This window comes from Thunnus thynnus, chromosome 14 (assembly GCF_963924715.1).
Source record: "Thunnus thynnus chromosome 14, fThuThy2.1, whole genome shotgun sequence".
Lineage (NCBI taxonomy): Eukaryota > Metazoa > Chordata > Actinopteri > Scombriformes > Scombridae > Thunnus > Thunnus thynnus.
Genome location: NC_089530.1, coordinates 25,834,637 through 25,856,736, shown reverse-complemented (window position 1 = coordinate 25,856,736; position 22,100 = coordinate 25,834,637). Strand labels below are relative to the sequence as shown.

The following is a 22,100-nucleotide window of genomic DNA, read 5'->3' as shown; positions in this document are numbered from 1 at the left end:
CCACTGCCCACTTTGTGTGCATGTGTGTGTGTGTGTGTGTGTCTTTGTGTAATCACATCGGGGGGATAAAATTGTGTTACCTCAGTCACACTGTGCGGACATTTACTTCTTATCTGATGACAAAAAAATTCTGTCCCCGCAGGTTATCCAATTATTTCGGGTTTATGGCTTCGTTTTAGGGTTAAGGTGAAGGTTATTTTTAGAGATGACAGAACAGGTTTTAGTGATGACAAAAAGGTTGTGTGCAGCACCTCTACTTAGTTTTCTGTTGGGTTTTTTTTTTTTTAACAGTCCCAAGCCTTGTAAGCCTTTTCTTAAAACAAACACAATCCAGACCTCCAGAGCACGATGAGATGGGTGTCTGGCTATGTGAGATTTTTTGCTCTCGGTATTCTTTTAGATCCTTACATGCCAAGTCTTTTACAAGCCTTGGAGGTAGCAGCAGATAGTTTAAATGCACTGTAACCAAACTAAAGTCCTTACATTTTGGGGATGCAAGTTTTTCGTTGAACGGCAACAGATTGCATGTTCAGGTAGAGAGATGGCGCCGGCAACGCTTCTTCAACTGCAGAAAAAATCAAGAGTTTCATCCTTTTCTTTCATCCTCAACTTTCTGCACCGAAGGCTTCTGTCTCTGTTTCTTCTCTGATGGATTTCTTTCTTTGTGAACACATCAGTGCGAAATGGCGGCTCTGGAAAAAGGCTTGATTTTGAGTGAGTGACAATTAAACCTGAAGTTTGTCACTGTTGTATTAGATGATGGACACAAATCTATAAAGACCCAGTGTAGCTGTACTGGATATACTCTCACTATAATATCACATCATTTACTTTTGGCCTGTTATCTGTGGGATACCAAGATGTGACAAAGCGGACACAGAAACACAAAGCATATGGGGTATAACACTGAGAGGGAGGGACGGAGGGAAGAAATGAAAGAGAGAAGTAACACGGAGGACCACTTAAACACACACACACGTCAGTGCGCAGTATATAGACATGACAAGTACATGAGAAACACATTCCTCCACACACGAGCACACACACACTTTCCTTTCTGCTCTCATGTTTCCAGTCAACATCACTCTCTCTCTCACACACACACACATTGTTGTTCCAGCTGTGCTGAAAACAGCTAGTTGATGTGTAACATAAGGAAAAAAACACACACACACACACATGCCACTGAAACACAATAGAGGCACAGCATCTTTTTCCTTTGAAATACTGTTGGACATTAAAGTTGATATTTAAGTGCATGAATACTCCTCCAAAAGCCACAAAAACAGAAATTAGAGGAGACTAGATAAAATATCTGATGTTATGAAAATGTAAAATGTTCCATTTGCTCTGCCAGCGTGCAAAAATAGAGGAAAACATACAAGTTTGAGATAATATCTGCTTTTGCAGAGTACATTTTTGCATCACTTTGTGCTTGAATTCATCTCTAAGAAGCTCTAACATATTGCAGGATGTTTCATTTATCTTTGTTTCTCAGGTAAACAGCCAGGAGAAACAAATTAAAATATGTCAGAAAGTGAAAGTTAATGAAAACAAAGTCTCTTACCTTCCCAGTAAAAGTACATCAACAGTACCACTCGCTGCATTTAACCAGACAAAGAGTCTGTTCTGCCTTATACAGGCTGAATCTGGGGGTATTCATGGGCCATTGAGGTGTATGTGTGTGTGTCTGCATGTGTGTTTAAGGTCTGATGTTAATAGGTCTCATTATGAACAACCTCTAATCAGTAAAAATAGCGATGTAGGTCAGTGTTTAGTCTGCACACACACATGCACATAGTATGACACACACACATTCTTCATGTTTCACATGATCATTAAATTTCAAGGCACATGTGTATGTGTGTGTGTGTGATTACATGGTGCTGGGGTCTCTGAGGCCACTTAAGCCCCGTGGTCGCAGAGGGGCCTCAGCACACACACACACACACACACACACACGCTCAGTATGAGGTCATCGGAGAAAGAGTGACAGCTTCAGGAAATGAAACACACCTCAGATTACAGCTAAACAACATTAACTAACATTTAAAACATGTGGCTTCGTATGACTCGCCCTCTCCATCAAGAGCGTGTGTTCCTTGATTGAAACCTTTCCCTCTTCTGTCGGTCGCTTTAAACACAAACAGCAGAGTGTGAAAATCTCACTCTGAGAACACCCAGGACTGCACACACTCAGCAAAGTTGGAAATTTCCAGGCTTATTTTCCTCCCTTCAGAAGATGCCATCTGCTGCTATTTAATATTAAAATCAAGTTTCAGACTCAGGTGATCCCTCATAGTAAACACGCAGGTTTCTGTCGAGTGTTGCCGTGACACAACTCACTCTTTGCAACATCACAACAGGAGCTCTCCACCAGGAAATCATATTTAACATCACATTAACATCCACACAGGGCTTGAAGTTGTGTCCTTATATAAAACATTAATAGGTTAAGCTCCCAGAGTGTATGTATGTGATTATAGCGTCTTTCTAATTACTTTGATGACATAATGTCCATGTTTTGTTTTCAGCCCAGTCATCTCAATGTTCCCTGGATGTTAGTGGGGATTCAGACCAAAAACTGTGTTGTTTTAAATGCAGAGGGGGTGATGTTAGTAGGGGTCTGTTGTTTAAGGCATTATGAAATACTATCTAGAAAGTGCAGTTGCCATTTTGAGTCCAGTTTATGTATTTAAAGAAGCTTATTAGACACCAAAACACTGCATAGCGGTTTATAATACTCATAGACAGGATTTTACAACTCTGGAAAGTTATTTAAATGTTAAGTTATAATTAACATTTGAATCTTTTGTCACATTAGTCGTGATGTCACATTTTGTTGCAGAAAAAGTTGAGCCTGGTTCAACTTTTCTGTCAGATGACCCTGCACTGTTTTGCCGGAGTCCTCTGCACTGTCTCCACCTCTGTGCCGACAGACAGACCGCCCCCATTCAAATGAATGAGAGGGCACACAGGACTAATGTTGGGCTGATTAAAGAGGTTATCATCGTTCATCACAACCACTTATTACTTTGATGGGAGGCATCACACTCAAACAGTTTTCAGTTAAACACATAGGGGCTTTAAAATGATATTTTTGATTTATTAAGTTAATAGGCTAATGATCTCCTTAAAAGTAAAAGCTTGTTCAGGCCAAAATGATCTGATAGTCTAAAAACTATTGAAATCAGTTTTTAAAACCTTTTTAAAAAAGAAATAATTACTGTAAAGTTTAAGTACAGGAACAAAATCTGAGAAAAGCAAGTTCAGGTGGGTTTAACTTCCATGTTGTCACTGAATCATGGGACTATTTTGAGGAGAACCACTTCAAAGTGAGCTAGTGAAACAACTTTCACCACATGCTGACAGCAGACAGTGTTGTTTGAAGCTCCTACCGGATTTTGGAGGTGAGACCAAGAGGCTCTCACCTCCAAAATCAAAGTTTTTTGCTCAGACACATGTTGAGGAGCAGCATCTATCTGCCTCCTCTGGGCTTGTTTGAGAAGAAATAAATGAAAGATCTGACTGATGAAATAAAAGCATCCTGCACAGAAAATTCATCAGTAATTGATGGTATGCAGTCAGACACAAGTGGGTGAAACTAAAATATTTCCTAGATTGTTTTCTGAGAACAACTCAAACACTGTGTCTTTGTATTTTCATTGAAAGAAAGCTGTAAAAAAAGTTTGCAGTCTGCTTCTTCACTGAAACTGAGGGCATTTTAGGATCACATTGTTTACAATGGACTCCAGTTTCATGGTGAAGTCATTATCAAAACCACTAATGTAGCATAATCCACTTCTCCGCTATCCTTCCATATATGATGCATCTTATAAACGCTCATTTTTTTTGGACAAAATTTGGCTAAATCCACCGCTTTCATCTCGGTTTACATGCAAGACTCTGCAGCTCAGTTACTGATTGTACTGTAAACTAGACACAGACAGAACTAAATGGGCCATAGTGACTCTAAATGACACCAAGATTCTCTGGTGAAACAAGCAAAATAACTGCCGTCTTGACCACAAAAATCCTCATAAATCACTGGAGTTTTTTTGGGTTTTTTTTTTACCAGCTTACAAAACAGTAACATTATAGTTTTTTAAACATTGGCAGAAAATCTTCACATAACATCTTCTTACTTACAAATAGATTTTAAGTCTTTTGGAATGAAGCCCTTCAGCTATTATGGAAGATTTCCAACACAGGCCCTGGGCTTGGACCCAACATGATGTATGTCCCTAATTTCCACACGCACGTTTATGTTTTATAAGGGAGAGCTGGCACGTGCAGCCTGGATTGTCTTACAATCTCATTATGAAAGAAAAATGTACATAAACATTTACACATGTACCTTACTCTTGCTCTGTCTCTCTCTCAGACATTGATATGAACCCTTCCTACACCTGACTTGACCAACTGAGTTGTCACAATAATGTATGTTAAGTTCCTATACAATAAAACCTTCTTCTCGACGACCGCTTGTGGGGGAGCAAAGAACATTTAGTATCTATTTTAAATGGATGAAAGAGAATAAAACTTTAGGTGATTTGTAGCTATGTAAAGCTGTGAATGATTATACAGTAGGAAAATAGTAGAATATGTGAGACTGAAACCCTGAAATGTTTAAGCCTATCAGAGTAAACTGCAACGTTTCCTGAGAAAAATCAAACATATTGTGTCTTTTCCAACATGAAGTCTGCTGCAGCAAAGCAAGTTTATCAGCGTAAACTGTGAAGGATGAGGTTGAAAGAAAAAAGGAAACAACACGGTCAATTAAACAAGGACTGTAAATCATGAAGGAGGGAAGTCGTAAAACATGTGTGTGTGTGTGTGTGTGTGTGTGTGTGTGTGTGTGTGTGTAAGCATGAGGGGACGGACTGTGAGAAGAGGAGAGGATTATCGACACACAGCTAATCTCTTTATTCCACTCAAATCTACATCACCTCAACACACAAAAACACTTCTTCATACTCTTAAAGTGACTATACAAACACACGCGCGGGTGGGTATACATGATCGTCTTCACACATGATGTAGACAGATGTGTGCAGATTGTGGAGGAAGCTCAAGTTTACAGGTAGAGGTGGTTACATGCACACAAAAGCAGACCACACAGGCAGAGAAACAAACACACAAATGCACCAACATACTGTAGATTGGGAGGCTTGTGTGTGTTGAGCTGCTCCACCTCTGCTCTGATGATGATGACTGCTTGCAAACCTCTGCTGCAACAAATGTATGAGTGTAGCCTCTTCCCCCTTACATTTCTCTTTTTCTAGCGGTACCTCGCTTGCTCCTTGTTTTCAAGGAGCAAGCAGATCTGAGCACAGCAATTGTACTCGAATGTGGACCAAAACAACCACACGGAGATCCTCTGAGGAAGACGTATTGATCCAGTCTCAAAATAATTCTGGGGCGATTTGTTTGTGGTGGGAATGTGATTTGACCTTGATCCAACACAACTACTACTCTGCAAGTTTGAGTTAGCTGGAGAAAAAAACAAGATCCGACCTGGACTAGCACAACAAAGTACATTACATTCTTGAGATTTGGGGCAGACAGACGTTCTTCAAGACTTTCTTCCTTTGTTTATGCTCTTGCTCACGTCCCAGACACATCTGACCAATGAGTGGAGCGGACGATCTCGTGGCTTTCATGATGCATTTTGGTTTGCTTGGATTTTTTTTCTGTATGAAAAGAAACTGAAACAACTGGAAAACATAACAAGTTTACCAACTCATCCACTGATTCAGACTAGAGCAAACCAACTGTAGGTTTGTAAAAGCCCTTAAAGACAAATCCGTCTGCTTTAAGAGAGACAGCACAGGCAGCATTTTCATTTACTAGTATGGCTAAAGTAACTATGCACTAGATGGTTTGTTACACAGAACCATCTGAGAAGTCGTCCTTGGAAACCACTTGGAAAAGAGCAGGCACTTTCAAAAAAATATTTGGCAGGTGATTGGATGAACCATCTGTCTATCACCTTCTATCACCGTATTACCTTGTGAGGCAGCTGGATTCGTGATATCACACGAGAATCCTCCTCTGATTGGTCTGAACCATCAGTGGTGGCGCATAACTTGGAGCCTGATTAGACGGATTCTCTCGTGATGTCATGATCTCGCAAATCCAGCTGCCTCGCGAGGTAACAGCTAAGGTTAGCCATGAAGACGGAAAGATATGTCAGTAGCCTATGTTTGATTGACACAAGCCCAAAGATGTTCTGGTTAAAGGTGAAGTGAATGTTTGCCTTGGTACATTCGTTCACACAAATTTGATAATTGGAGTGTTTTGGGGGGTTTTGCTGTTGCTAGGTACTATCAAAAAAACATGTTTCAATTTGAGCTATTCAGAGAAATTACGTTTTTATTCGTCCATTAATTTGTATTAACTTCATATCCCAAAAAAATATAGCTTGCTTTACATTCAGTCTGAGCACAACTTGAAAGATTTTTGCATTACTATAATGACATTAGGCTACCTTTGCTGTTGGTACTCGTACAAGACGTCATTATTCACACAACAGCAAGACATTGCTTGTCAGGAAAACATAAACATGGGTCATTTTAAGTGTTTGAACAAATGATTAATGCTCTAATTATTCTAGTGAAGACATAAAGTTTCGTATTGAATTTGCATTTGGCTTTAGTTTCAAAAAAATCTAAATGTAGTAGTTTATAAACTTCATTCATTTATTTGTTTTAACTGGCTAAAGGGCATTTAGTGAATGTTCAAAAGCCTTCAGTGTGAGTGCTCATTTGGCTGTGTTCACTGAAAAAAAAGCTGCCTGCAAATAGTTTTTGGTTTCTTGCCATGATTGTGTTATGTGAGGTAGAGAAGGGCAGGGTTTCCTGCAGTGCAGTCATGGCACCAAGCCTTGGCAAAGTGGTGGTAAATCACGATGAATGTAGGGTATTGTGTCATGTCATATTATGCAAAGTCAGCCGCTCAACCTTGATTAAATGGTTTTTTTTCTAGGGTGGGATGATTTTGTCATGTAAAAAAGTATCCGCAAAAATGTTCTGTGCGTGCGTAGCTTACACACAGTCCTGCAGGCTCTCAGATCAGTCTCTGCCTGCAGAGTCCAAATCCCTAAAACTGTCCCAGTGCTCTGACACCTGAGAACTCATGCTGATCCTGTTTATGTGAATGAGATTAAAGGGATATACTGGGTCACCGCTTCAGAGAAGACTTATTGCATCGGTTTTATTAAATTAAAAATTATACACCATATGCACAGACATACGTGAACCAGCTCACATACACACACTCTGTCTCTCTCAGAAAGTCCAGATTATATATCATGACTCACTCTGATAATCAAGCTGTGTAATTATCAGCCCCTGGTCATATTGTCTAATCTGACACTTCATATCACAGCACACTAAAACTCTTCTTTTTATACATTTTAATAAACCTTCACCCCTCATTCACTCACTCTCTCTCTCACACACATGCACATTTATCGCACGTGTAACTTTATGAAGACCTTTAATTGACTCTGAACCCAAGACTAAAATCTATGTCAGAATTCATAACTGGAAATGTTTGCTGGTATTTAATGGTATATTATCATTTTATTTTGTGCTAGAAAAGGAAAATGAATGTTATATGATTATGATTTTGATTCATTCCTCATTTTCTCTGTAATAGTCAAGTCTGAACTGTAAAATAGACAGACTGTATTGCAATTACAGCAGCGATGGAAACCTTGTTTGTGCCAGCATGTACTACATGTCATCACATAAAATGCACAGCAGAAAAACTGAAAGAAAAATCACTCTGAGTGCATTCAGACTACACCTCCACCCAATGAAATTCCTAAATGTTTTTTGCATTTTGTTGCATCATTGCCTAGCATGCATCAAGAAACCGAATGATAACAAGTGCAACCAGCTGTGCTATGTGTTGTATAGCATAACAGCATAGATGTAAATGCAACCATACATAATTGCTCTCATACAAAAGGTGGTATTTAAAGAAAGAAAAGAGCACTAAACAATGCTGATAGGTGGTTTTTTTCTGTAAAAGGAACAGATAAGAACAGCAGCAAATTACACCCTGAATGAGAAATGCACACAGTCACTGTCTCAGACAATGTGTCCAGTGTTTATCATTTATTTTTCCAGTTTTCTAAATATATTCTAATACAGTTTTGCCATCAGTAAACTGTCATGGCTCTACAGCAGCAGGATCCTTTTCTATCCTTATGCTGCCCCCTCCTGGAAAAAATCTGTCATTACAAGCTGTGGATCTCATGCATAGATCAAACATTCATCAGAACAGTGTTAAAAAATAAGTTATTGAGACAATATGTGTGATGAACAAATATAACAAAACTTCATTAATATGGTAAAATATTAGTATAATATAATAATCATTTATTAAAATCCAGATTAATCTACTAGGGGACCCCAGGGGGGCCATAACCCAAATGATACAGCACAAGTGTATTTTGTAAAATGCAACTATACAACTCAGGAACCCTCTACAACATAGTGCCTCAAGATTAGGTTATAATGCGGCTCCAATCATCTCAGTTTATAATGTCACATTTACAATTATTTCAATTAACACAAACTAATTGCTACAAGACCACTTGTTTCATACTTTAATTAAATAAATAGATAATAAAAACTTCTGTCTAGCCTCTCTTTCTCATTGCACTTGTACCTCGTCAGCTACTTGAGAATTTGCATCACAGCTCTTTTGAGTCACTGTCTAATGCTTGACTGTCCTGCCTTGCTTGTAAATCACTTTGGATTAAAGCATCTGCCAAATAATAAAATGTAAATGCTTAACTTGGAGCCTTTGGGCCCCTGAGGACTTGAGTCCCCAGAGCAATTCCCCAGTTGGTAATCCAGCCTTGATCAAAGTTTAATGAGGTTTATTAATACAATAGTTTGGAAAGAGCACTAAGAACACTGCCGCTGAAAGCAGAGACAATGTTTTAGTTACATGATAAAGACAACAGAAAGGTCAGAGAACTAGGTGACAATAACGGCCTTCCACACACAGACTTCCCTTCTTCATATGTGTTTTTTTTTGCAGGAGGGCAGATTCAAGGGTCATTAGGGAAAACTGCTCAGACTAGCTGCTGACTTGGTGCTACAACATTCTCACAGTCCACGGATGTTGTTAACAGCCATTCTTACATTGTTCACTTTAGTTCAATCTTATTTTGCTTAAAAATAAATAATTATTTGTAATTTTTCATAACAAATCAAATATGGTCTGTGGTGACAGTTGTACGTAGGGAAAACACAAGGTATTAAAATGTCCTTATCAACAATAGTTCTATAAGGATCCTATATGACTCTTTCCTCTTTCATTATTAAACCCAGCCACATGCACATGTATCATGTCTTACAATATAACTAGATATACTGTCTTTAATGCTGTGGTGCTCAATACATTGTACGAGTTGTTGCAGCCATGACTAATTGGTCCAAAGTCTCTTTGTCATAACTCATCATGTCTAGTGGCCTCATTGTCTTTGGTCTGCTGAGGTTACTGTGGGTGAAGACATTCTTCTGTGATGGATTTCTACTGTAGGATTGTTTAACATCAGTGTAAATTGGAGGTTCAACATCTGTGATTTATTCATGTCTACATAATTACAAACAGGCAAGGGACATAATTGTCAATGTCAATCATTAAGAGATCTTTCAGTCTCAACAACTGGGATGGAACATAGGATACAACAAACACACATTTTATGACCATTTGGTTTTGATATGTAGCCCCAACATCAATATGCTGTGCATCAAGACCTAAAATAGAATAGCTCTCTTTAGCCTCAAATAGCCTATAAGTGGCAAGTTCTGAAGAATGATGGCAGTGTACACACAATACAAAAACATATCCCTCTGAAGAAGAGTGTCAGACGGATATATTGGATGGTTGCTTGTAATTACTGTCAAATACTGTTTATATACAGTAAGTCTCATACATTACTTGGAAAAGTCTGTAGATATATTGGATAGTTGCTTGTAATTACTTTCAAATAATGTTTATATAAGGTAATGATTATCAAAATTATGTTTTTGTAAGCCATTTTCGCATGATCCAATATTTTTGTACAATATAAAACTAATATTTACCAGGAATTTACTGTAATGGGTGTTAAGGGAGGATAATTTGAATATAATTTTACATAATTTTTTTGTGTTTTACATCCAGAAATCTGTGCTTTGATGGGGCAGTCTTAAGGATAAATTGGATAATTCTATGAATTTACAAAAGAATACTGTATAAAACAAGCCTTTATTTAAATAAGGTAATTTTAAGGTATTTCTTCATTGTTTTTCATTTTTTGTGCAGATTTATACATTTGGTTAACATTCTAGCAATATTTTATATATTTTTTAATTTGTATTTTACAACAGTTGGACTGTAAAAATGCAGATAATGTCTACAGTAAATATCTGTATTATTTAAAAAAAATCTCTGTAGAATAACTAAAGGTTTTTACTGTTATTTGATGGTAAGTGTTTGGTAACTTTTGCTGCCAGACTTTTTTTACATTAAATTTAAAGTTTTGCTGTAAAAAACTGACAGTTGCCTTAATTTTACATTCAGTAATAGGATGTGTATTTTTGTATTTTTACATAGAATTTAACGTAATTTAACACTCAAGACCATGAAGTAATTGAATAATCCTGTTAAACATATACTATTCCATTATATTAATTTACAGATTACAGCCTTTATTTTATGGTGAATATTTTTTAATAAAAATAATTTACTGTGTTTTTATGGCATTTACACTTAATGTAGAAAAAACTGTAAAATAATACAGTAAATTTCTGTGAAATAACTTTTTTACAGTGTAGACAGAAGCCCTAGTTCCTTGATTGTAAAGGACTAACACTAAAACTCATTGTAGCTGTGCTACTCCACATACACAATCAAATAAATACACACACCTAGAATATGATGTTTACTGATCAAGTATGTTTCTTACTGATCGACTATGTGTTGTAGACATTGACAGTTCAAACTCACAATTACTCTATAAGTGTATCAATACATGACCTCAGGGGTTTCTGCTCACTGGTGGTCTTAGATCATGTGGTCTTGAAATCCACAAATGGCTGTAGACTCGACCGGATATCTTCAGTAAGATGGTCATTTCTGTCTTTCTGTTTATTTCCTTCTGTCTGTGCATCTGCTGTCTGGCTGGTGACCTCTAACTGTGCAGTGTCATCATCACTCATGATGTCACAGCTCCTGGAAGCTCAGAGGTCACACTCTGACCTCACAGGAAACCTGAAAGACATAAACTGCTTAACTGGAGGGCAATCAGAGGTGATCAGACAATGAGCTTGTCTGAGACCTGCAGGCAGAAACACACACAGCCAAGTGTGTGAATCCAGCTACGTATCAACATCCAAAAATAGATCTCAAGGACTTAAGTTGTGCTGCTCTTTCCTTAAATAAACACATTTTTTTCTGTTTGTTGTCATTTGTTTTGTAGCATTACGTGCATGCATAAAGGACATATTTCAATGGTGAGAAGTCCTTTGTAAGTGAGGCTTAGGATGATTTTATTATCTGACAACCATATGCTTCCAGCATTTTAAATATCATTTAGCAATAGAATATTGTTACACATACAAAAACAGTAAAAACCAGAATGAAATGTGTTGTTTTAGTTGTTAAAATGTGTAGTACGATTTCCACCATCAAAACGGGAAATAACATCAAAGACTGAACTTTCATGCTCAAATCAAACTCACAGGTAAATGCAACGACTTTTATTTGTAGGCACTTTCCATTCACACAAAGAAAACAACGGTTGAAAAACCAAGGAATAAATCACATCCTCTTCATCATTATGTTCATGTGTTTTTGATTTTTGTACAGCAGAAAAGCAAGCTCTGTATTTCTACGCAATGACAACTCTGCTTCACATTTCTGACAAGCTTCTTAAGTTACATGTAACACAGCTGTAACTTCCACACTCAACCTATCTGTGGTGAGACTGTGGGTGTTTGTAAATGCACTGATGCATCAGAGCGATGGAAAAATAATAAGTGCTAATAAATAAGTCTTTGCCTCTGTGTTGGAAAGCAGCCCTCATGCTCAAGTACTGCTTGAGCTCTTTTTGGGATCCACTAAGAGTTGCATTATTATATTAACATTTTTACTTAACTCTCATAATGCTGAACATGTAAAGGCTCCATAGTCTTTTGAAGACTCATCTGGTGGCTTCTTTAAACAGTTCAGCTGAAATGGTTTTGCAGATTAGACTTGAATAGCGTATGTGTTGCGTGTTCTAAATGTCATAATTTATTCTTAGAAATGTGTTTCACTTCAAACACACGTGCTGTAATACTCTTAAGAATGATCTGTGTTGTGATCTTGTGTAATGTGGTGCGAGCCATACTTGTCATTATAGTTAAGAACTCTTACATCTTAATTCTTAAAGCGAGCAAGCTCCTAGCTGCAGCATGCAACAATGTACAAGCAGGAAGCAAAAAGAGTGAATGAAGGCTAAATAACAGGCAAGTATGTGAATATGAACAGGTAGCAGGTTTTAGCTTCTGTTTAATACAACAAGGGAATGAAAGAAGGAACGGCAGAATGTACAAGGATGAGATGATATAGAGAGACAGTCGGGTTGTTTTGGGTCCTTCAGGAGCTCTTGTCTTCGAAGTAGGTCTGTTCGATGCGCCTGCAGAAGGACAGCAGGTTGCTGTAGCTCTTGATCCTCTCTGCTAGCTCAGTGCTGGTCAGCCTGGTGGTCAGTATGGTGAAGAGGTGACCGAACACTAACGCATCCAACTCTGTAGGCCTGCAACACACACAGAGAGATACACCCACTTAGTGTTTGTTACTGCTGAGATGAACCATTCTTTTATTATTTTTATTTTCCTTTTCTTTATGTAGTAGATCAACTAATTTACTGATCACAGCTGCAGCTGACGATACATCAGCAATAGTATTTCTAAGGACACAGTGTGGATCAGTGTTAACTAATCAACATACTGGTCCTTAATTTAAAATGTATCACCTACAGTTAAAACTTGTACCAGTGATGCACCAAAGCATCTCAGCTTACACAGAGAAACTTTCTTCCCTCTGTAAATTATTTCCTCCACTTTTTTCACTCAGCTTTAAATGAGAAATCTGAACTGAAGGGTTAGAAGAAGCCATGACATGAACAAACAGTAAATATGGTTGCAGTTTTAATTATTTATTTAAAGGCACTGACAATTTCTAAAGGTTCTTAGGAGGTACAGAAAGAATCTCTGTGTCACTTTCAGACATGGAAGTTAAGGGTGTCGTTACAACATTAAACCACAAGGTGGCACTAAAGAAAATGCTGTCAAATGCTTCCAAATATATTTTCCTTTAGGCGTACACTCCTGTAAGATCAGCTACAGAGCAGAATCTGACAGGTTCAGCATATTGCTGAAGTACTAAAGTATCATTTCTTACTATGCCATCCTACTGATGTTTTATCATTCAGCTGCTTAGACAGACAAACAAGACACAGACAGTTAAAGAGACTCACACACACACATACAGACAGACAGACAGGATACGTACTGTTTATTAAAGAAGAACGGTTGTGTTCCCAGCCTCTGAGAGAGAGCCTGGCAGCACTGACTCACATCCTCATAGACCTGAAACACAAGAGAGGATAAAAAGTGACAATAATCATGCTTCTGTCAATATTTGTGAGGTTTTTATGGGACTGAAAAGTTTGGGAGACTACAAAGGAAAAGTGTAATAGCACTGAAAAGATCATTGTAAAAATTCATGTTGGTGTATAAATATATCTATACAAAATGAATATGAGACATTCAGCAGGCATGTGATGATGCCAGGTGGTTGCTAACCTGCTCCAGGGTTTTTCCTCCCCAGCCGATGGCGTTCATCTTCCTGCGAACCTCCCACTGCTTCTGATAGGCGAGGATGTTGCTGAGGGGCCACGAGTAAGGATTGCTGTATCTGGGACGAGAGATCTGCATAAAACAAAGACAAGTAATTAAGCTGGCACAGTTGAGGAAGGATGAATAAATCACTGCTAAATCTATGATTAGAAATCTAAGCACAAACAGAAGACACACCTCGGTAGCTGTGGCGTCATCGCACCACTGGATGTACAGCTGTGGAGAGAAGAAGAGACAGCTGAGAAGATGTTCTTTGGGAATATTGATAATGATTGTATGTAACTGCATTGAAGCTGTAATTACCAGTGTATTGTTTCCTGGCAGTGAGCAACAAAGTGATGCCAACCATGTGATGTAGTGTGTCTGTGTGTGTGTGTGTGTGTGTGTGTGTGTGTGTGTGTGTGTGTGTGTGTGTGTACCTCAGCAGTCAGCAGCATGTTGTTGACCAACTCCATGTACGCTTTCATTTCAGCTCTTTGAACATCATCTAAGCCATCGCTCAAAGAGTGACCCTTAAAACCCCAAAACACACACAGAGAGCATTCGTTTTCTCATCCTGGATGAATCTTATTTTTCTAACAAATAAACACACTAACAGACCATGAGTGAATTCCTAAAACGAGCGATATTCCTAGAGAACAACATCTAGATTAGAACATTTCTTAAAATATGCTTCTTAATATAAAACATATGAAGAATAAGCAGTGTTTGTGTTACTCACCTTAGCTTTGGTGAACTGCACTATTGGCCCCAGTTCTGACACCACCTGGTTTCCTACGTGGATGAAGGGAATTTTCCCTACAGAGAGAAACATTAATACATACAAAAGGTGAGAGAAGCAGACCAATTAAGATCATTATAGTCACTTTTGAAGAACAATCCCAACAAAACCCAACAGACCCAGAGCTCAGCAGTAAGATCCAAGAAATAAATAAATATTGAGAAATACATAGACGTTTAAGACAGTGAATAGCTGACCATTTTTGAACACGACATAATGTAGAGACAGTGATATTTTAGCCTACATGTGAGCCATGTAGGTTGCAAAGCTTAGCCAATACGCTCCAAATAAACTTAAGTACAAAGATGATGTTTGTTTCAACTGGATCTAAACATAATCTGGTTATATGTGAATATAAGATATTGGGTCTGAAAACGTCCCGACTGCTCTGGATTGAAAGATAAAACTCTGCAGCAGCATGTGTACTAACCAGAAGGCGACATGTATTCAGCATTCGCTCTGCAAACCACCTGCACTGGCAGACCGCACATCCTGAGGTAAGCCTGCACAGGAGAGAATCAAGACAAGGTCAGTTAAAGCCAAAACAATTAACTGAGAAGTAAATCAGTTTCCAAGAGAGGTATCATGCACGCAGAAAACTAATGTCTACACAAAATATGCCGGTACTCATACTGACATGTTTACTGAAAACGAACAGAACTTCACCTGAACAGCAAGAGAGGAGGCGCAGTCTGACAGCAGAATTTGATCCTCTGTAAAAACAACAACACAGTAATGAAAACAATTACATTAATAGCTACGTCTCTATGGTGACCATTCATGTTGTTTCTCCCTTTCAGACTAACACAGACTTACCCTTCAGCGGTTGGTACAAGGTTGCATTTTCAGGCCAAGGCTCTGTAGCTGTCAATGTCATGAAAAGACATGTAAGTAGACACACACACACATATTTACAAGGTAATAAGTTGGTTTATCAAACTGTTATGTTGCTTCTGAGTTCAACAATTAACGTTTTTCTATTTAACTCTGCAATACATTCACAAATGAATCATTGTAACGTTAATTAAAATGTAACTGTGTGCTAACAGACACGCCCCTCATCCATGTGTTTAGCAAAGCCCATTTTAGCCAGTTAGTGTTAATAAAGCTGTTAACCGGATGAATGGTGATAATACAAAGCCCTTCAGAAGACAGGTAAACTTCTCAGCAACAGTTCATGGCGTTTCACATCCCTGTTGCGCGTATAGAAAGTTTTTTTTACACTAATTTAGCCATCCAGGACTCGCACAGAGCTCTAACCAAGCTAATCTCTGCTAAAGAAACAGAGCAGGATGACAGTCATCGTTACAGTTATAAGTGAACAGTTAAACTACAGTGCCCATTTGTATGTAATTAACTAATATTAGGAAACAGAACAGCTACATCACAGTAAACGTTAGCTGACGTTAGCTGGCTGAAGCTAGCTTAATACATAATAACAGACGCCGTTTGAAAGTCGACACGTTAACTGACCCGCTATCTGCGTCACGAAGGCCTCTGCAGCAAGAGACATGGTGCTGTTGTTGTTTCCTTTATGTTTAACTAAAGATTTAGATGACAGTTGAGGTCAATTTGGCTACATGCAAGTTTAAGGGCAAGTGCTTGTTCTGCTGTCACCGACCGGTCCGCCAGCGATTTAAGTCCCGAGGAAACAATGTAACTCCAATCCTTTGGTTCCGCTCTACGCTGGAAACAACAACAGTCTGATGTAGTTAGTCAGTGTGTGTGTGTGTGTGTGTGTGTGTGTGTGTGTGTGTGTGTGTGTGTGTGTGTGTGTGTGTGGTCACATATCCAGAAGGTGGACATAATAATAGAAACACCTCACAATGCATCCCAATACAACACAATCGCGATGTTTAGCCTTAAAAGCTTTTATCATAATTTTGAAGCTTTAACATACTCTCAAGAGCGCCATACTGTATGCTTTGCTAAAGTTAGTGTGTATTCTGGTTTATTTGCTTTATTTATAAAGTACATTTCATACCCAAGACAATTGAAAGTCATTAAATAAAAACGTTAATGTGAGGATAATATTCATTATAATTATTAAAGCATATCAAATTAAACTCAGTTAAAAACATGTAAAACTGAATATTAAAACTATGTAAAAACGATAGAAATATATCGATATAACGATGTAAACACATGAACTCGTTATAGAAATTAAACACATAAAACTCATGTCTTGTAATAAAGGCAGTGACTGTTCTATGGTCTCAGTCAGTGTTCAGTAAAAGTGGACTTTATAGCTAATCATCCTGTTAACATAGTTGTTTCCTCTAACTGACTACATTTCAAATTGGTCTGATCGTTACTTGAAAATGAATTCCAGCTTCTTTAACATAACATGATCTTGGTTTATTTCTCTTCCAGACTACAATACTCAGTGATACCAGACGGGGGCGTCACTGCTTCATCACAGCCGGAGTGATGCTACAAGGCAGGTCGGTAAGAGAGATAGACACGAGACAAAACAGTAGATATGCACCATGTCCACGCAGCACATACAGATTCACGCACCATTATTTATGGACAGGATAGATGTTTAAGAGACGTTTCTTAATGTACCAGAAAGGGCAATAAACGTATTGCTTATATTACATTCACAAGGGGAATATATTGCTGTTTCCCTTCAAAATAGGTTATCTCTAAATATATAATCAACCAAGTATATAGCCTACACAGAATGGGATGTGTCATAGTTTCCAGATTTACAGTGTGCAGTTGATTGGTTTACTCGATTTCCCCACAGCAGAGCAAAACAAGTAAAGTATCCCTTAGTTCTCTTGTGGCTCCTGTCTTAAATTGCAGACATGTTGAGCCATAGAAGTATAAATATGTGGCGCTTCTCTTTTTTTTTTGCCTGACCGATCAGCTTTGTAGTGGATGTCCAGTATTTGATAGCTGCTCCAGGTTGCTCTGCGTCAGCTCCTCGGTGCCCTTTCTGCACATTTCACCGCGTCTCGACCGGAAGCCACCAATTGAACGAGCTCTCGGCGCTCATTTCCCTTACATCCTACCACACACACACATACACACACACACACACAAAAAAAGAGAGTAGTGGGTGTTCATCAAAAGTGTCCTGTATCCCAAGTAAGCTGTGCGTAAAGGATGCGTAAAAGGCGCATAAAAATTACAAGACACTGAGCTCGCTAAAGAGACAATTTAGCGTAGAACAACTTTGTCTAGAGCCTATAATATTTATGATGGTCTCTGTCATGTTTTAACGTTTTACAGTGCCATTCACTTGAAAATATGAAGCATTTTAAACGTTTAACGTGACAGCAGTTTTCCTACAGAGAGTGTTGAGGCAGCCTGACTTATTTTGAGCTCTGAGACACAAAAACAATGGCACTGAAGCTGCAGCCTCCAACACTCGGTCTTTACTCAGGCAGTGTGTGAGCAAACTGTCGCTATAATGATTAAAAACGTTGAGGATCACAATGTATCTGCTCGGAGCACATTTTAAATCCCCCACACGGGAGAAAATCCTCAGCCTCTCAGTTGAGACATCACGGACAAGATATTTGTCTTGGCTCCCCTTCAAGTGACTTAACGCTCCGTTAAATTATGACTTTAACAAAGAGCGTGTACAGAAGATTTCTCACTTGTATTTAATGCCAAGTTTGTGTTAAGAAGTCCTTATTTTTTCCTCTATCAAACAAGCTTATCGACAGCACAGGAAGATTGATTTTCTTAATATTGTTCTGGTTGTTTGTTTGAGCCAAAAATGAAGATTATGTTTCGTCTTTCATTCATAAATGTGTGTGTGTGTGTGTGTGTGTGTGTGTGTGTGTGTGTGTGTGTGTGTGTGTGAGAGAGAGAGAGAGAGAGAGAGAGAGAGAGAGAGAGAGAGACGAGGAAACATATTTGCAGTTTGAAATATTTTTTTTTTATTTTTATCATCTAGTATTTTATCAAAACATTTCCACATATAAAATTCTTACACGAAGGTATTTTTCCTTTTTTTTCCAAAAAAAGAAGAAAAAAAGATCACGTACAAAAGAACATAGATGATGTTTGCTACAGATAATAAAATATGCTTCTAAATAACAGGCTACAAATAAAAATAAGTACTGACGTAGGCTATAATAGAAATCAATAGCATATTAAACTGGAATCAAAGAGAGAACATATTCTTTGAAAATGCATCATTATGCTATTTCAGAGAGGATTATTTTAAACCTCTTGGTGCTGAATAAAATAACAAACGTCATGTTCGCTAAAACCCTGTAACCCTGAGAAAAGAAGTTGGATTTACAGTCAGTGTCGTGCATTAGAAACCTCTACCTCCAATTTGGCTGTTTGCATTTTCGATTCTTTATTTATTTATATCCCCGTGCGTAATTTTTTTACTTCCCCCCCTAAATTATTAAAAATTCATTCACTCGTTGGAGATGAGAATTTCAGCACGATATGGCTACTTATCCTACTAAATATGCATTGTTTTTGGCTGCTCCTGTATGTACAAAACAAAAGCTACATTCGTTGTCCAACCATCCTGCAGGTCAGCCGCAGAGCAATTTGGTGTTTCTGGTGTTTCAGGTATCGTAGGAAGTTGGTTGTTTTTTTTTCCCTGTTAAGCGCCAGTTTGTGGAAACAACATTTTGGTAATGTGCATATTCATAAGTTAGGCTATCTCATCTTTTAGGTAGCTATTATAAAAAAAACAACCCTGTATTATGTTTACCCTGTAGAAATAAAAACCCTGTTTTCTCCAAAAAGACACAATCTCTCCAGGGAGAGTTTGGCAACACTGCAACCAATAGGCACCATGCTTTTACGCATTTTAAAATCGGCTTTATAAATATGAAACAATTCCCCCAATTTCACCAGAAATCAAAGACATTCATTAATGAATTAAATGTGAAGACTAAAATTGGATGTAAACTCTCTCTATATATAACAGAAACAGGCTAAGAATTAAAATATAAGACAAAATAGGCTACATTGAAGACTTTTCAACACACAGATGGATGAACAGTTTAGGATTGTTTCAGGACTGCAGACACCTTTACGGAAGGGGATTAGGGACACATGTGGAAAAATCCATTTGAGTTTAAAGTCAGAATTTAATCTCAGCATTCTGACTTTAAACTCAAATGAATGTTTCACATGTGGCCCTAATCCTCTTCCGTACACATTGGATCAATTTTGCAACATATGTTTTGGAGTATGAAGGTGCTAACATGGCTGCCTCTCACGGCCGTCCCATATTAAGTTTTCAGACAGCGATCACTGCCTTGATGCTACTCTCACTGCTGTTGTTATTATTGTTGTTGTTGTTGTTATTGTTGTTGTTGTCCGTTGCCTTCTTGTTTTTGCTGCGTCCTTTGGTGTTGGGAAGCTTGTTGTCTTTCTTCCAGCGCATGCGCCGGTTCTGGAACCACACCTTCACCTGCCTCTCGGATAGGCAGAGCGCGTGAGCCACCTCGACTCGGCGGCGGCGCGTGAGATAGCGGCTGAAGTGGAACTCCTTCTCGAGCTCCAAAACCTGCTGGCGCGTGTAAGCGGTCCGCAGCCGCTTTGGTTCAGGACCCATGTGGTTCGGATTAACTGGTTAACAAATAAATAAAAGAAAGGAGAGAGAGAGAAAGATAAATAATTTAATTTTTTCATTTATTTAGATTTCATTTGATTTTTTTTTCAATTTAATCTTATGTTCAGCTATAAAAGAAGTAATATAACATCAGCCTCTATATTAGCCTAAATAAAGTGAAATTAGTGTGAAAGAATAACATTTTAAAATCTTATTTTAACATTATTACAGTGACTATCATGTGGAATTTTTTTAGTGTTAATCTTCATTTGTGGTTGTCTGGGAAACGGCCCAAGAAACGATTTTACTTTTTTTAAAAATACATTTTTTTGTTCACCCGCAGCGTTGCACAACACACAGACACACAATACCTTGCACACACTCATACACACTCACTCTCTCTCTCTCTCTCTCTCTCTCTCACACACACACACACACACACACACACACACACACACACACACACACGCACACACACACACACACACACACACACACACACACACAAACACACGCACATACTGTGGCAGAGCCATAAAACTTTATAGGGGTTGTAATTCTCTCTGACTCTCACTGAGATCATAAATAACTCGACAACAAAAACGATGCTCACAAATGGACAAAACACTAGAAAAAAGAAAGAAAGAAAGAAAGAAAGAAAGAAAGAAAGAAAGAGAGGAGAGCTAGAGAGAGAGTCTTGCAGATTAAGAAAATCAGAAACAAGGAAATGAGACAGACTGAAATGGGGCTAGATATTTAAATGGAGGGAGCGTGCAGCAGAGATAGAAAGATTAAAATCTCCAGGTCATCTCACCCTGAGCGATGTGCACTTTCTTCATCCACGGGTAGACAACAATAGGCGGCTTGTCTTTACCCTGGCAGGCCGTTTTCCTCTGCACCTGAGCGGGTTTTGCACAGGTCATCCAGGCCTGGCACTGTAGGTCACCCACGGAGAACCTCTCCTTACCAGGGGCATCTGTGTCTCTGTGTCCGGGGAAGGGCGCACTTTGGGGCTGCGAGTGGTCCACTCCATCCTCCCGGTGATGCCCCTGCAAAGAGTGTTGATAGCCGGTTTGTTGTGGTGTGTAGGGAGGCGGAGGGGGCTGCATTGACTGGTAGCCCCTTCCATAACTACCACTGTCCTGGGGGTTGCTGTAATACCCCCCTTGGTCACTAAAATTACTGTAATCTTCCTCACAAGGCGGGAACTGCGGCTCAGCATATTTACAGCTCACCACGTAGGACTCCATGATTGATTTATAGCGAGGCTGGTAGGAGAATACTAATTTTTCTTTCTCTCCCCTCTCTCTGTCTCTTTTTCCCCCTCTGGCATCAAGCCATCCTGCGGCTGTCAAATAGACAGACGGCCGCGCGGGCCACGTGACCCTGCGGTCAGCCAATGAGAGGCGACACTTCGGGTTGTTTATGTCAGACGTAATGGGATAATTTGAAGGGGAAAAAAATGTTCATTATAGGACTAATGAAGATTTGCTGGTGGGGAAAAATGGATAAGATGAGATGTTTGTAGATTTTGAAAAATAAAGATGATAATCCGATAATATAGGGAGCAAAATATCATATCTGGATATATATATCTGTCTATCTATCTATCTATCTATCTATCACTCCCCACCCCCTCCCTTACACAGCACCTATTGAAACGCACGGACTGTAGATTTATGACTTTTAGCTGACTGACTTTAACCCCCACACAGATGGCCGGAGCTGAAAAATTAATCTCGGCCATATTGAAGGACGGCGGGGCCATATTTGGCCTTGTGGCCGGTCAAAAGACGGACAACAAAACGTGGCCGGCCAGAAAGGTCCCCAATAAAAGAATGGGATAAAAGGTTCCCAGACAGTG

At 38.7% G+C, this 22,100-nt stretch overlaps 2 protein-coding genes across 2 annotated transcripts; both read right to left on the bottom strand.

Moving 5' to 3' along the window:
- Window positions 1-11,753: 11,753 nt before the first annotated feature.
- mtx2 (metaxin 2) lies at window positions 11,754-16,342 on the bottom strand. The gene is made up of 10 exons (XM_067610702.1): window positions 16,168-16,342; window positions 15,511-15,558; window positions 15,361-15,407; window positions 15,125-15,197; window positions 14,635-14,711; window positions 14,333-14,425; window positions 14,091-14,129; window positions 13,860-13,985; window positions 13,567-13,643; window positions 11,754-12,808 (listed from the first exon to the last, which is right to left on the bottom strand). The coding sequence occupies exons 1-10, from the start codon at window positions 16,205-16,207 to the stop codon at window positions 12,649-12,651; spliced, it is 780 nt and encodes a 259-aa protein (XP_067466803.1). The 5' UTR covers window positions 16,208-16,342; the 3' UTR covers window positions 11,754-12,648.
- Window positions 16,343-18,684: 2,342 nt separating this feature from the next.
- LOC137197351 (homeobox protein Hox-D4b-like) lies at window positions 18,685-21,762 on the bottom strand. The gene is made up of 2 exons (XM_067610703.1): window positions 21,051-21,762; window positions 18,685-20,253 (listed from the first exon to the last, which is right to left on the bottom strand). The coding sequence occupies exons 1-2, from the start codon at window positions 21,484-21,486 to the stop codon at window positions 19,922-19,924; spliced, it is 768 nt and encodes a 255-aa protein (XP_067466804.1). The 5' UTR covers window positions 21,487-21,762; the 3' UTR covers window positions 18,685-19,921.
- Between the last annotated feature and the right edge of the window lie 338 nt (window positions 21,763-22,100).

Bases quoted from the DNA above. Each gene is read 5' to 3' on its own strand.
- mtx2 (XM_067610702.1), bottom strand. From the start codon at position 16,207: ATGTCTCTTGCTGCAGAGGCCTTCGTGACGCAGATAGCGG. The intron at 15,408-15,510 runs GTAAGTCTGTGT...TTGTTTTTACAG, and splicing joins CTTGTACCAACCGCTGAAGG to AGGATCAAATTCTGCTGTCA. The intron at 15,198-15,360 runs GTGAAGTTCTGT...TCTCCTGTGCAG, and splicing joins CCTCCTCTCTTGCTGTTCAG to GCTTACCTCAGGATGTGCGG.
- LOC137197351 (XM_067610703.1), bottom strand. From the start codon at position 21,486: ATGGAGTCCTACGTGGTGAGCTGTAAATATGCTGAGCCGCAGTTCCCG. The intron at 20,254-21,050 runs GTGAGATGACCT...TTTGTTAACCAG, and splicing joins GAAAGTGCACATCGCTCAGG to TTAATCCGAACCACATGGGT.